General features: G+C 40.9%; 1 protein-coding gene across 1 annotated transcript in view; it reads left to right on the forward strand.

Annotated features, from left to right (window-relative positions):
- The window catches only part of ESR2 (estrogen receptor 2), a 77,794-nt gene that overhangs the window by 37,393 nt on the left and 26,505 nt on the right, over positions 1–13,896 (forward strand). The window contains exon 5 of the mRNA XM_072986787.2: positions 9,201–9,500. Coding sequence (XP_072842888.2) covers positions 9,201–9,500 — 300 coding nt within the window. The remainder of the gene's footprint in view (positions 1–9,200; positions 9,501–13,896) is intronic.

Below are 13,896 nucleotides of genomic sequence, written 5' to 3' on the forward strand. Positions count from 1 at the left end.
TAGTAATATTACCTAGCACTAAAATCAGTAGTCTGTTTTTTTTTTTTTAAAAATTAAAAATGCTTCAGGGTGACTGGGAAGAAAGATTGTGGGGCTGAGTGTTCCTGCTATCCCAAAACAGCATGCCCCCAGCTTAATACATCATCATAATGCCACCCAGACCCATATCCCTCTGTCCTTTTGCAGAATGAAACAAACCATCACACAGCAAAAATACCATTCAAATTATTCTGGCTTTTAAAAAATGAAAGCCCCTAGCAAAGAGGAAGAAACTGAATCTGAAGCACAAAAGACTGGGCTGGTTCGCACTAACCTTTGTGTTCATAGAACCATAGAATAATGAAGTTGGAAGGGACCTATAAGGCCATCAAGTGTGACTCCCGTTGTGTGATCAATGAAAAAGGCTTTGAATCACCATTGCTAATTGAAGAGCAAATCCCAAAATATGTTATTTGTTTTTGTATTCGCGAAGGCTTTCACGGCCGGGATCTAATGGTTGTTGTGGGTTTTTTGGGCTTCTTGGCCGTGTTCTGAAGGTGGTTTTTCCTAACGTTTTGCCAGTCTCTGTGGCCAGCATCTTCAGAGGACAGCAAACTGTGCTCTGGTGTAGTTTGGCTAGGGCGTGGAGTATTTATGGCTGTGAGTTGGGATGATTAGTGTGTATTGTTGTGGGTGTATTGTTTTCTGTGGATGGGTGATTAGTGTGTTTTGTTGTGGGTGTATTGTTGTGATAAGGAGATTATCTGTCACTGTGGTTGATGGTAGTGATCTCCTTGACCTTGTGGTTGGGTAGAGTTCGTGACCTTTTGCATGCTGTATTTTTGAGAGCTGGGAGCCAAGTTTTGTTGAGTTTCAAACTTTCCTCTTTTTTGTTGAAGTTTTTCTGGTGCTTGTGGATTTCAATGGCTTCCCTGTGCAGTCTGACGTAATGATTGCTGGTGTTGTCCAGTATTTCAGTATTTTGAAATAGAATTTCATATCCAGTTTGTTTTAGGTCATGTTCAGCTACTGCAGATTTTTCTGGTTGTTTTAGTCTTAGGAAAAACCACCTTCAGAACACGGCCAAGAAGCCCGAAAAACCCACAACAACCATTATTTGTTTTTATTTATTAAAATTATTGCCCTGCACATCTAGTAGCTAGGCCACTACTCTGCACAGCATCCAAAATCATACCATAGACATAAATACAATTCAGTAATAAACATAAATCAAGAGAAAACCAAGCCTATGTTAATAATAAATACAAGCTATAAATGTCAACCCATGGATTCATATCCCTTTCTTCTCGTCCATGAGGGAACAAATGACACAGTCAAGAGGAACTATGAAGAAATTACACCAGACTTGGAATCTCTGTGAAGAATATTCAAGGACTTTGGAGGCCAGATAATCTTCTCGTCTGCCTAATAATAAAAAAACAAAAACAAAAACAAGTTGCAAGAATTTCAAAGAGACACAATTTAGTAGGAATGAGAGATTTCAGTTATCTGTTGGGAGGTAAATTCTGCCAAATATGGCCCTTCCAAGAAATTGTTGACCAAATCACCATCAAATCCTTTGCACTGTAACAGAAATAAATTGCATCAATAAACTTCTTAGCAAAATCCATTTTTGCGTAGCTGGTGTGAGATTCCAGTTAAAGAGAGTGGGAAGAGGGAAGCGTGTGGTGTTGGCGGGTGATTTCATCGTCCCTTCTACTCAGAAAGTCCTGGGCCTTTGACCCTGTCAAACCCTGCTCTGCAGTATCACTGCTCATATGGCTGCCCTTGAAATGTCTTCTGAGTGCCTTTGTTATTATGCCAAACTGCAAGGTGCTTCCCTGCCTCCCCATGCAACTGACCACTCTTCAGCTGAGTTGGGAAACTCCCCATCCCGCCTTCTTGCTGAAGTGGTTAGCTGTATGGGGAGGCAGGGACCTAAGTGCTGTGCAGCAACTGCTAAGTGGACCGGCTGGTTATGGGGGGAGGGAATGGGCTTCTGTGGCACTTGTGATACCACTATATGTATTTGTACCCCAATGTTATGAATACGAACAGGCCATGTCTACTCTATTTCTCGCATTGGTGTGACAACAAACGGCCCCAATGTTGTGTGGCGATTGGTGGGTGGACCATCTGTTTCTGGGGGGGAAGGAATGGCCCCCATGGCACTTGTGGTGCCAACTATTCGTATCCCAAGGGATACGAATACAAATAGTCCATTTCTAGTGGGGAGCATTTAAGCATAATGGGAAAAATATTATAATCATCTGAGAAGCAGCAATCAAATGTTTAAACCTGGGACTCATACATGCAATTTTAGATTTGAGGAAGAGCAAGTGAGAATTGGTGATTGCCTCTATTGAAGCTTTGATGCAGCTTATTCTTCTCAGCGCTTCATACATTGCCAACATGCAGTGTGATGGCTTGAATGATCTTTTCATTGTTTTTTGGGGAAATTGGCTGTGATGAGCTAACACACCAAAATGTTGTTAGTGAAAGGGTTAGTGGAAATAGTGTGAACTTCATCTAAAACGTGTGAAAACTGGATTTAAAAAAAGAAATGGATGAAGCTTGGAAAAGATAATGTTAGAATCCAAGAATCCTCATAATAGGTATGGAATTCTGGAAGTTCTCATTTGGAAAAGCTATCCCAAGTGGAAATCTCAGGGTCAAAACGTGGGAAAACCAACAGTACACCATTAGAGATGGGAAAATCTTAAATGCTGAACAGTATCTGATGGCCACGGCAAGATCATTCTCATTTTAAATAGCTCGCAAATGAGCCTGCTTCCATCAGCCTCCATTGGTCGTTGGTCGGTAAACATGGGCTTTATTAGCAAGTGGAATTTTTAGGCCTGAGCCTTAGAGGGAAACTTCTCCTTGACTTTGGCTGCCATCCGGGGGTGGTGGTGGTCAGTGTCCATGAAGTGGGTGGGTTTTGTGCTGTTCCAGTGCAATATGTTCTGGAAGTAAAGGATTTGCTGGCTACACAACATTGCCCAGGGACACCCACATATACTCACAACACAATTTTCCACTCTTTGGGGAATGCTCCTTCTAATTCAAATTCACTACTTCAGTCCTTCACTCTGACATCCCAGAAAACTAACTTTCTCCCTTTTCAATGTGAAAACTTCAAAAATTAAGATGGTGGGCAGAACTTATATCACAATAACGATACAGAGGGAGGTTAGTAGAAACAGCCCGTTCTTCTCATGCTGGAATTGCCAGATTCAATCCTAAATCTAGCTGGTTGAAAGAATCTTGAACGGTAGGGTTTTCAAGGTGTTTGAGAGCAGGGACAGAAACAGAACTCTCATCATCCTTCACCACTGATTAGGTTGGCTCGGGCTAATAGGTGATGCTGGTCAACAACATCAGAAGGGCGGCACATCTCCCATCTCTTTCTTACAGGGCCACTGTCAAGGCCACAACAAATGTTCAGATAAGTCTGTTTCTAGAAAGAGTACTCCTCAAGTGGTGAAAAAGGTACGACTGTGAGGACATTTTAAAAGACGCTAAGATGTCATTAGAATAGTGACTTGTGTAAACAATGGCTCCTCGTGTATAAGCAAGCAGATTGTACTGCTGAGGAGAAAATGCAAGAGCAGGAAGAGTCAATTCCCTGAATGTGCATTAATTTGGCACTCACTGTCAGTGAGGCTGGAGATTAGTGAGACAGATGTTTCCATCCAATGGTATAAAACAGTCTTCTTTCCAACTGGTGTTGTTAGATTATCACAACTCAATTTCTGCATCTGTTTTTCTGACATATGTTAATGGTCCTGGTAATTAATGGCTAACAACTGTGGCATCAATTCTCAGCAAGATGATAGTAAGGTTAGTGCAGGATTGAAGAGGGGGTTGGGAGCTGGTGGGAGTACAGGTGTTGCTAATCAACATGACTATTGGGGAAAAATCATAACATTTACCTTTTTTTTTTTTAATGATTGATGGTTGCTGATGTATTCAGTTAATACGTATAAATCTCTTGTCTTGGTAAGAGTTTATATTCTAGATGAAAATGGCAAAAGTTCACATTTAGAAATGAGTTAATAATCGCCTAAGTGATACATCCTAACAGAATTGTCTTTTTAAAAATGTTGCGTGGATATTTCTAATAAAGTTTGACAGTGATCAGTTTCGGGTGCAATTTAAAGTGTAGGGATTCAATCATAGATTATTCATAGGATCATAGAATCATTGATTCAGAAGGGGCCTATAAGACCATCGAGTCCAACTCCCTGCTCAATGCAGGAATTCAAGTCAAAGTAGATCTGACAGATGGGTCTCTGATTTCCCCTCCAGTGTTGGTGTGCTTCATGGGATTTGGATACTATACTTCTGTTAACGGAGCCTAAAATAGCATTTGCCTTTTTTGCAGCCACATTGCACCATTGGCTCATATTCAACTTGTGATCTACATCTATTCCAAGATTCTTCTCAGTCACAGTATTACTGAGCCAAGTATCACCCATCATGTAACTGTGTGTGACATGACCGAAAAATCATTCTTTGGTCCTTTGATTTTTTTAAATACATTTTTAAAATCTTACATTTTAGATCTCACATTTTATTACCTGAAGGCCAGAAAGATTAACACATGTATAAAGTTTAATTAGAAAAATCTTCAGATGAAAGTAAATTTCACTGGGGCTGAAATCTTGTTGATCTGCATTTTCTTCTTAGAAAGATTAAATTTCAGGACCTTCATTGCTGCAGGAATACAGACACAAATGAGATTATCAGGATGCAGTAGTTCAGTCTCAGGGGAAAAAGTGAACTTGGTATTAGATTAGTTCTCTTCATGTTTCGCCTTGAGAAAATAAGACTGAAGGGAGATAAGATAGCACTTTTCAAATACTTTAAAGGTAGTCACACAGAGCTGGGGCATGATCTGTTCTCAATCATTCCAGAGTTGTTGTTGTTGTTTAGTCGTTTGTGACCCCATGGAACAGAGCACGCCAGGCCCTCCTGTCTTCCACTGTCTCCTGGAGTTGGGTCAAATTCATGCTGGTAGCTTCGATGACACTGTCCAACCATCTCATCCTCTGTCATCCCCTTCTCCTCCTGCCTTCACACTTTCCCAACATCAGGATCTTTTCCAGGGAGTCTTCTCTTCTCATGAGTAGACATGGTCTAGAGGGGCGGGGGGGGAATTAATTAATTAGTTAGTTAGTTAGTTAGTTAGTTAGTTAATTAGTTAAATAAATAAATAAATAAATAAATAAATAAATAAATAAATAAATAAATAAATAAATAAATAAATAAATAAATAAATGAATGAATGAATGAATGAATGAATGAATGAATGAATGAATGAATAAATGAGATGGCCAAAGTACTGGAGCCTCAGCTACAGGATCTGTCCTTCCAGTGAGCACTCAGGGTTGATTTCCTTCAAAATGGATAGGCTTGTTCCCCTTGCAGTCCAGGGGACTCTCAAGAGTCTCCTCCAGCACCACAATTCAGAAGCTTCAATTCTTCACTGATCAGCCTTCTTTATAGTCCAGCTCCCACTTCCATACATCACTACAGGAAAAACCATAGCTTTGACTATTCGGACCTTTGTTGGCAAGGTGATGTCTCTGCTTTTTAAGATGCTGTCTAGGTTTGTCATCGCTTTCCTCCCCAGAAGCAGGCATCTTTTAATTTCGTGGCTGCTGTCACCATCTGCAGTGATCATGGAGCCCAGGAAAATAAAATCTGTCACTGCCTCCATATCTTCCCCTTCTATTTCCCAGGAGGTGATGGGACCAGTGGCCATGATCTTAGTTTTTTTTATGTTGAGCTTCAGACCGTTTTTTGCACTCTCCTCTTTCACCCTCATTAAGAGGTTCTTTAATTCCTCCTCACTTTCTGCCATCAGAGTGGTATGCCATTCCAGAGTACAGGACACAAAATAATGGGTTCAATATACAAGAACAATCAATCAAGCAACAACAAAGATAAAAATAAACGAACAAATCAACCCAAGCTTCACAAAACAGGAACTCCAGGAAGAACAACCCATGATGGGGAAGGCAAGTGGCAAGTTAACGTGAAGTTGCCATCAAAGACTTCTGTGAAGAGCTGTGTCTTGAGTGATCTCTTTTCGATATCTGAAAATTGACTAATTGACACACCCCGAATCTATATGTGAACTCAAAACAACCCATAGTCTCATTTTAAATAATTTCTTCAATATTTTTTACTCTTCAAAATGGATACAAAATGCTACATTGGGGGGAAGTAGATTCAGAAATGTATGTGTTGGTGTCTTACAAATGCATAGGTTTCACCTTTAAAAACACTCCCATTTAGTTTCTGGTTTCTAGTTTCTTGCCTTAGGGTGACTGTGATTCCAACCAGTCTGAAGGAAAAATAGGGAATGGACTCTCCTTCTGTGTCTTTTAAATCAAAGTAAATGTCTCATATGGAAACTCTTGCTGAGCTTCATTCATATGCCAAGAAATATCTACTTGTTGTCCACCATAAGACCAATTCTAGATTTTCTGGCAAGTACAGTATTTTACGAAATGATTCATTATTCTTTGGTGGGAAGAAGAGAGAGATTGAAAAGTTGATGCTTTGTTTAACACTTGTATTCAAGGCTTGCTGGACATGCCAACATAGCAGCCAGCATAGCAGCTGTAACAGCAGATGAACGTAGCTCGTACTGTACATGGCGTAGCGGCTTACCATCAACAATGGCATACTGTTGGGGGAGGAATCCATTGTTCACAAATAACATTATTTTAAACTGAGTTGATAAATGGCAGTAACACACACACACACAAGTTATGGTCTGAGAAGTCAAATCCAACTTTTGATTGTTTTTGATGATGCCCATCATCTCTAGTCTAGCAAATCCCGAAGACACCATGTTGGGGAAAAACTGCTATAGCAAATGGAATTGAATCCTTGGGGAGTAATTCATATAACACATGGATGTCAATGTATGTAACAAAGAATCTATATCTCTGAGGTTAGCTAGGTGGTCTTTGACATCTTGTCCTGTTAGTTTGTTTTAACAATGTTGTGAGCCGCCTTGAGTATATTCACTGAAAGGTGGCATAAAAACCCAACCAACCAACCAACCAACCAACCAACCAACCAACCAACCAACCAACCAACCAACCAACCAACCAACCAACCAACCAACCAACCAACCAACCAACCAACCAACCAACCAGACTTTCCAAGTGACTATTCAGTGATACACTGGCTGAAACGCTGTTACTTTCTTAAGCAGACGAAGACTTGATGATCCATAGGGTCCCTTCTAGCTCTACAGTTGTCAGATGGGAATGATTATTATTAAGTAACATCTCCCTTTGCATGCTTAGATATCCCTCTGTGTCCTCACCCTGCCTTGCAGCAGCTGGATCTTCATGTGAAGCAAAGGTAGCTCCGTTGGCATGAGAAAACCTGCCAGTTTGTATTGAGGGGGAGTATTTTTCCTGGAATGACCCAAGAGAGCCAGCTACATTGCCTTCCAGGCCAGATATGATGGCAACTAAAGAAATAAATAAAGAGAATAATTGGAATTGGTGGCTTGCTTGTGTAAACGTACAGCTTACAGTATATATGTAGAAATCTACAATTTTCCCTGATCGTATACTGATGGTGCTTAAAGGATTGTAACTCACCATCTCTCCCTCCAGCCTCCCTTTGAAGTTTCCCTGGTCTACCCAATGGCTACTCATGGATGTGCTTGTCCCCCAACAGCTTTTTGAACATTCAAATATTCTTCTTGTGACACAGAGGCTGAGCTGTTTTGTCACCTCTCCTTTGTTTGCTCATTTTGTAGAAAGTGTAAATAATTGATTGATCCTTCCTAACCTGAAATCACCGCAGGCTTCATGAGCTGTCGGAACGACCTGAAATCTTGATTCACAATCTCATCTGCCTGCCTCAATTTCATGCAGTTGCCTTTGTTCTTTGTGCTCAGAAAAGTTATTTTTCACCAGTAACTCTTGTTTTGGGGAGAGCGGGTTGTAGCAGTAGTCATAGCAGCGATAGCAACAAGTTTTTCTGAGTGATCATATTTACTGACAACACATTTGTATGTTGGTTTTTTCACCTTAGCTTTCTCCCACTTAAAAGCTGTATGCCTGCTTAGGCCAGGAGTAGGGAATCTATGGCAATCCAGATGTTTTGGACTACAACTCCCATCGTCCTTTATTGTTGGCAATATAGGCTGGGGATTCTGGGAGTTGCAGTCCAAAGCATCTAGGCTGCCCAAGTTTCACCACTCTTGGCCTAGAGAAAATCAGCCACCAGCTTGTGCAAGTTCTTGCTCTTTGCAGGTTTTAATGCTTTTGAAAAATCATTTTTGTAAAATATTTATTAGAAGTTGGCCTGGCACAAGCGAAATGAGATTACTGGATTAACACAGAGGTAGGCAAAACATGTGGGACGTGGTGGCGCTGCGGGCTAAACCACAGAAGCCTTTGTGTGCTGCAGGGTCAGAAGACCAGCAGTCATAAGATCGAATCCACGCAACAGAGTGAGCTCCTGTTGCTTTGTCCCAGCTCGTCGCCAGCCTAGCAGTTCAAAAGCATATAAATGCGAGTAGATAAATAAGTACCATTCGGTGGGAAGGTAAAACGGCGTTCCCTAGTCATACTGGCCACGTGACAATGGAAACTGACTTCGGACAGGCGCTGGCTCTATGGCTTGAAAAGCGGGATGAGCGCCGCCCCCTAGAGTCGGACACGACTGGACTAAAAATGTCAAGGGGAACCTTTACCTTTACTAGGCAAAACATGGGTGGCCCAAAGAGCATTTTGGGAATTATATGCTTCCAACCTCATAGATTTTGGGAAGGGGGGGAATGGCATTTTCTGAAGGGGATACAACATCCCTATCTATCTATCTATCTATCTATCTATCTATCTATCTATCTATCTATCTATCTATCTATCTATCTATCTATCTATCTATCTATCTATCTATCTATCTATCTATCTATCTATCTATCTATCTATCTATCTATCTATCTATCTATCTATCTATCTATCTATCTCTCTGTCTGTCCGTCCGTCCGTCCGTCCGTCCGTCCGTCCGTCCGTCCGTCCGTCCGTCCGTCCGTCCGTCCGTCCGTCCGTCCGTCCGTCCGTCCGTCCGTCCGTCCGTCCGTCCGTCCTTAGACACTCTAAAGTTTCCGCCCATGGGTTAATTATAATCTGAGGTTGGGATATCCTCTATTCCTGAAACCTTTTCTGAAATTTCAGGTTCAAGAAGAGAACGTTGTGGGTATCGTATTATACGCCGCCATCGGAACACGGACGATCCCATGCACTGTGTAAGCAAAGTGAAAAAGAACAATGAAACCATGATTCAGATGAAGGAGATCCTTGTCAATGCCTTGACTCCAGAACAATTTGTTTCCATCTTACTTGAAGCTGAGCCACCAAATGTGCTAGTGAGTCGACCCAACAAGCCATTCACGGAAGCTTCCATGATGATGTCCTTGACGAAACTGGCCGACAAAGAGCTGGTCCATATGATTGGTTGGGCCAAAAAGATTCCTGGTATGTATTTTGGAAACATAAAGGTTTATGGTGAAATTTGTGATATATAATCTTTGAAGACTTGAGTATTAAGATCCTGAAACAGAGAAAGAAAACAATGATTGCATTGTTTCTTATAGAGCCTGACTACATGAGGGGAAATGTGGGAAAGAGAATGGCTTTGGGGCCAGCTCGTTTGCATTCAGATGACACATTAGGAAATGCAAATCAACCCCATGTCCCACAGATCCAATCCATAGGTTTTATTCCCCACTAGAGTACCTTATGCTCTATTTAAAAAAATTAAAGAATCCTGTGCGCATACACAGGGTGCCAGCACTCACTTCTCTGTGCAATGTTTTTCTCTCAAGACACTTGTTTTTTATTTTTTAACAACTTCTATTCAGACAGAGCTCTTGTTTACTTACTTACTTTATTGTATTTATTTTTTACCATTTAACAAGCTCTATGGTTGACAAAATAAAATGAGGGAATTAGTAAACTGAAGAAGGAAAGCCTTCTTAAGGCATTTCCTGTGTTGCAACAAGCAGATTAAAGTTGTGCAAGGACACAAACCCAGGAAAAACTCAACAGTGTTTGCACTGGGAAGTTGTGTGCGCAGACTGGGTTAAGAGATTCTAGCTATTTGCATTATTACTATTATTAGTTCTTCAATATTTAATGCCATCTAATATTTCATTATCCAATAACATATTAGGTTAGATTAGATTAGAATAGATTAGATTAGATTAGATTAGCAGTAAAACAGTCGCAGAAGTCAAATTATCAGTCACACTTTTTGTTGTTTAGTCATTAAGCCGTGTCTAACTCTTCATGACCCCATGGACCAGAGCACGCCAGGCCCTCCTGTCTTCCACTGCCTCCCGGAGTTCGGTCAAATTCATGTTGGTCGCTTCGATGACACTGCCCAACCATCTCGTCCTCTGTCGTCCCCTTCTCCTCTTACCTTCACACTTTCCCAGCATCAGGGTCTTTTCCAGGGAATCTTCTCTTCTTATGAGATGGCCAAAGTACTGGAGCCTCAGCTGCAGAATCTGTCCTTCCAGTGAGCACCCAGAGTTGATTTCCTTCAAAATGGATAGGTTTGTTCTCCTTGCAGTCCAGGGGACTCTCAAGAGTCTCCTCCAGCACTACAATTCAAAAGAATCAATTCTTTGGTGGTCAGCCTTCTTCACGGTCCAGCTCTCAGTTCCATACATTGCTACAGGAAAAACCATAGATTTGACTATGCGGACCTTTGTCGGCAAGGTGATGCCTCTGCTTTTTAAGATGCTGTCTAGGTTTGTCATCGCTTTCCTCCCAAGAAGCAGGCCTCTTTTAATTTTGTGGCTGCTGTCCCCATCTGCAGTGATTATGGAGCCCAAGAAAGTAAAATCTGTCACTGCCTCCATATCTTTCCCTTCGATTTGCCAGGTGGTGATGGGATCAGTGGCCTCATTAAAAGGTTCTTTAACTCCTCACTTTCCGCCATCAGAGTGGTATCATCTGCATATTGGAGGTTGTTGATATTCCTTCCGGCAATCTTCATTCCGGTTTGGGATTCCTCCAGTCCAGCCTTTCTCATGATGTATTCTGCATATAAGTTAAATAAGCAGGGGGACAATATACAGCCTTGTCGTACTCCTTTCCCAATTTTGAACCAATCAGTTGTTCCATAACCAGTTCTAACTGTTGCTTCCTGTCCCATGTACAGATTTCTCAGGAAACACTAAGAACCAGTTATTCCCTTCTATTTCCCTGCCCCCTGGGTTGTCAGTCCTTCTCCCCAGCCATCCGCCAGTCATCACATGCCTACACAGCATCCTCGATATTAATTTGATCTGCGTTTGTCTTTCCCATTTCTTCTACCATAAATACAAATGCTAAGGTGTTACATTTTTGAAACTTCAGAACATGCTATTTCCATGATTGTTTGAAACGTGCTGATCTGAAATTGTAGAAGCCATGCTTCAGCTACCTGACTATTGTACAATCTTGCCATTTCTAATATTCGTATGGTGTCTAAAACTCAGACTCAGCAGGGACAATTGTGAACTGCCTCTAGGGAGTGAAGGAAAGGATAGGAGATAGAGGAAGAACATTACCTCTTCTTTGAACTCTTAAAATGAAATTTAAAGCAATCACAGGCTTGAATGGAAGTCTGCTGGTGAGCGATTTTACTTTGATATTTGGAATAATGCATGGCATTTGTACGCAGCTGCGAAGGGAGACAATTTCCACATTTGAGTCACCGTCTCTGCTTCCTTTGTCACTCAGCTCTTCATTAGTAGAGATGCCTGTAGTTTGAGGGCGATTTCTTCCATAGCTTATTTTTCCTTCCTACAAGATGAAAAATCTCTGCGGGCAATGTCTAAACATAGTCATGCTTATAGACGACCCTATGAAATCAATCAGACTTAATCTAGTCATAACAAGCTGGATTGATTCCAACAATTTTGTTCTAAGCATGTCTGAATCCCCCTTTCCTTGCGCAAGTGAACATTCTTAGGAATATTGTTCTCTCTAATTTCACACTGATTTTTTTAAAAGAACTTTTCTTTTGAAATGCAAAGATCCTAACAACATTCAGTTTTCAAAATCAAGCTGGGGTTCTGGAAGGACGCCTCTGTGAGTTGAAAGCCAGGGTGTCTGAGGACCAGATTGCATAACCACAAACATTAATATGAGTCCGTCATCTTGTATTGTAATATTTCAAAGCCCATTGACTTCAGAAGGTTCAAAATGGAGCACCAATGCATCTAGCAAATAACCCAAACCTGGGGAGAGGGAGAGAAGGGGCATTGTGGAGATAGATCGTCCATCACCTATAAGTGACAATTTCATCTCAGTTCATTTTTGAAAAAAATTCCAAAATTAGAAAATTCCTTCCTGTCTGAAATGGGAAGTCGTCAGCAGGAAGAAATGGATTTTCCCAGCTTCCTTTGACTCCATCATTTTCATCTCAAACAATTTTGATTTTTTCTTCCTCTTCTTCCGGCATGTTTCAGAAAATGTTGGTTGATTCACTTTTGCTACAAGGTGTCTTAGGAAATGCAGAAGGAAGGTAAAGAGATGTTGGCAACCATCAATGATGGATTTGGCTCCAAACTGTACATGGGTGACTTGTTCCTTTGGCAAAAGACACTTCTCTGCCTTGTGTCCTACTCCACAGACTAATTCATGGTAAATTTTCAACTTTGCACTGCTTTTTTTTTTTTTTTTTGGATAAAAGAAGAGAAAATAGAAATTTCTGATACAGGAGAAAATGCACACCACTGTTTGTAAGGTTATGCCATCAGACTCAAACAATTCTTTGCAGCTCAAAGGGGCCTGTATTTTATTATCAGAGATTGGGAAGGTCGCATTTTGGACACCAGCATAACTCCTGCTTTTGGACTACAACTCCCGTAATGCTGCAGTCAGCATGACCAATAACTGGCTGGGATATTCCCCAGGCGGTGTGGCCAGCAGGTGGCTGTAGGATTTTGGGAGTTGTAGTACAAAAAAAGTAACTTTTCCAAGCTTTGCATTAAAGGTGGAAAAGAGGGTCACCTACAACAATAGATGGACCAGTTTATTGCTGGTCACTCTCTGTTTTACATGCATTTGGTCATGAGTCCCATTTCTGCATTAATCTTTTAAAAAGCCATACAAATTTATTACATTCGAAACTATACTTAATCTTATCTTTTTTTAAAATGGGTTTCACAACGTACCCATTTGTAAACATATTTTTGCTCTGCATTTACATATGTGTTATCCTAAAATATACATCTTCCATGCTCTTTGCTATGGAACTGTCAATCGGTGCCCTAAATCCCCAGGATTAGAGGCAATACACGAGGATAATATAAAATATTGTATACCCATTATATACCATAGGGTATATAATGGGTATATACCCTATACCCATTTTTAGCCCAAGTAGCCAAATCCATGTGTCTGGGATGCTTAGTTAACAATTACATAGACTTCAATATGGACATAATATAACTAATGGAAACAGAATAACTTTTATGAAGTTGAAGAAAATGTTGCATAATAAAGACCTTGACATACCTTTGATACTGAGGATTTTAAAGTGTTACATACTGTCAGCCCTCCTATATGGATGTGAGGTTTGGCCTATCAAGAAGCAGGTGCTTAGTAGAATAACTGATTTGAAATGTGGATGTACAGAAGGCTCCTTTACGCTCCGTGGACTGATAGAATGAAGAGGTACTTCATTGCATAACAAGATAAAAAAGAAATAGAACGGATTGTCAAGAAACAGGTGCCACTCAGAGGCCGTATCCCAGCTTTCCGGTCCCATCTCCTCTGGGTGCTGCCTCTGAATGGGTGGCCACTGACAGGGGCGAGGTGCTGAACCACCAAATATGTGTTGTGGTGGTAAACAAAGTGGGAAGAATCACCAAAC

This window comes from Pogona vitticeps, chromosome 1 (genome assembly GCF_051106095.1).
Source record: "Pogona vitticeps strain Pit_001003342236 chromosome 1, PviZW2.1, whole genome shotgun sequence".
NCBI classification, from domain to species: Eukaryota; Metazoa; Chordata; class Lepidosauria; order Squamata; family Agamidae; genus Pogona; species Pogona vitticeps.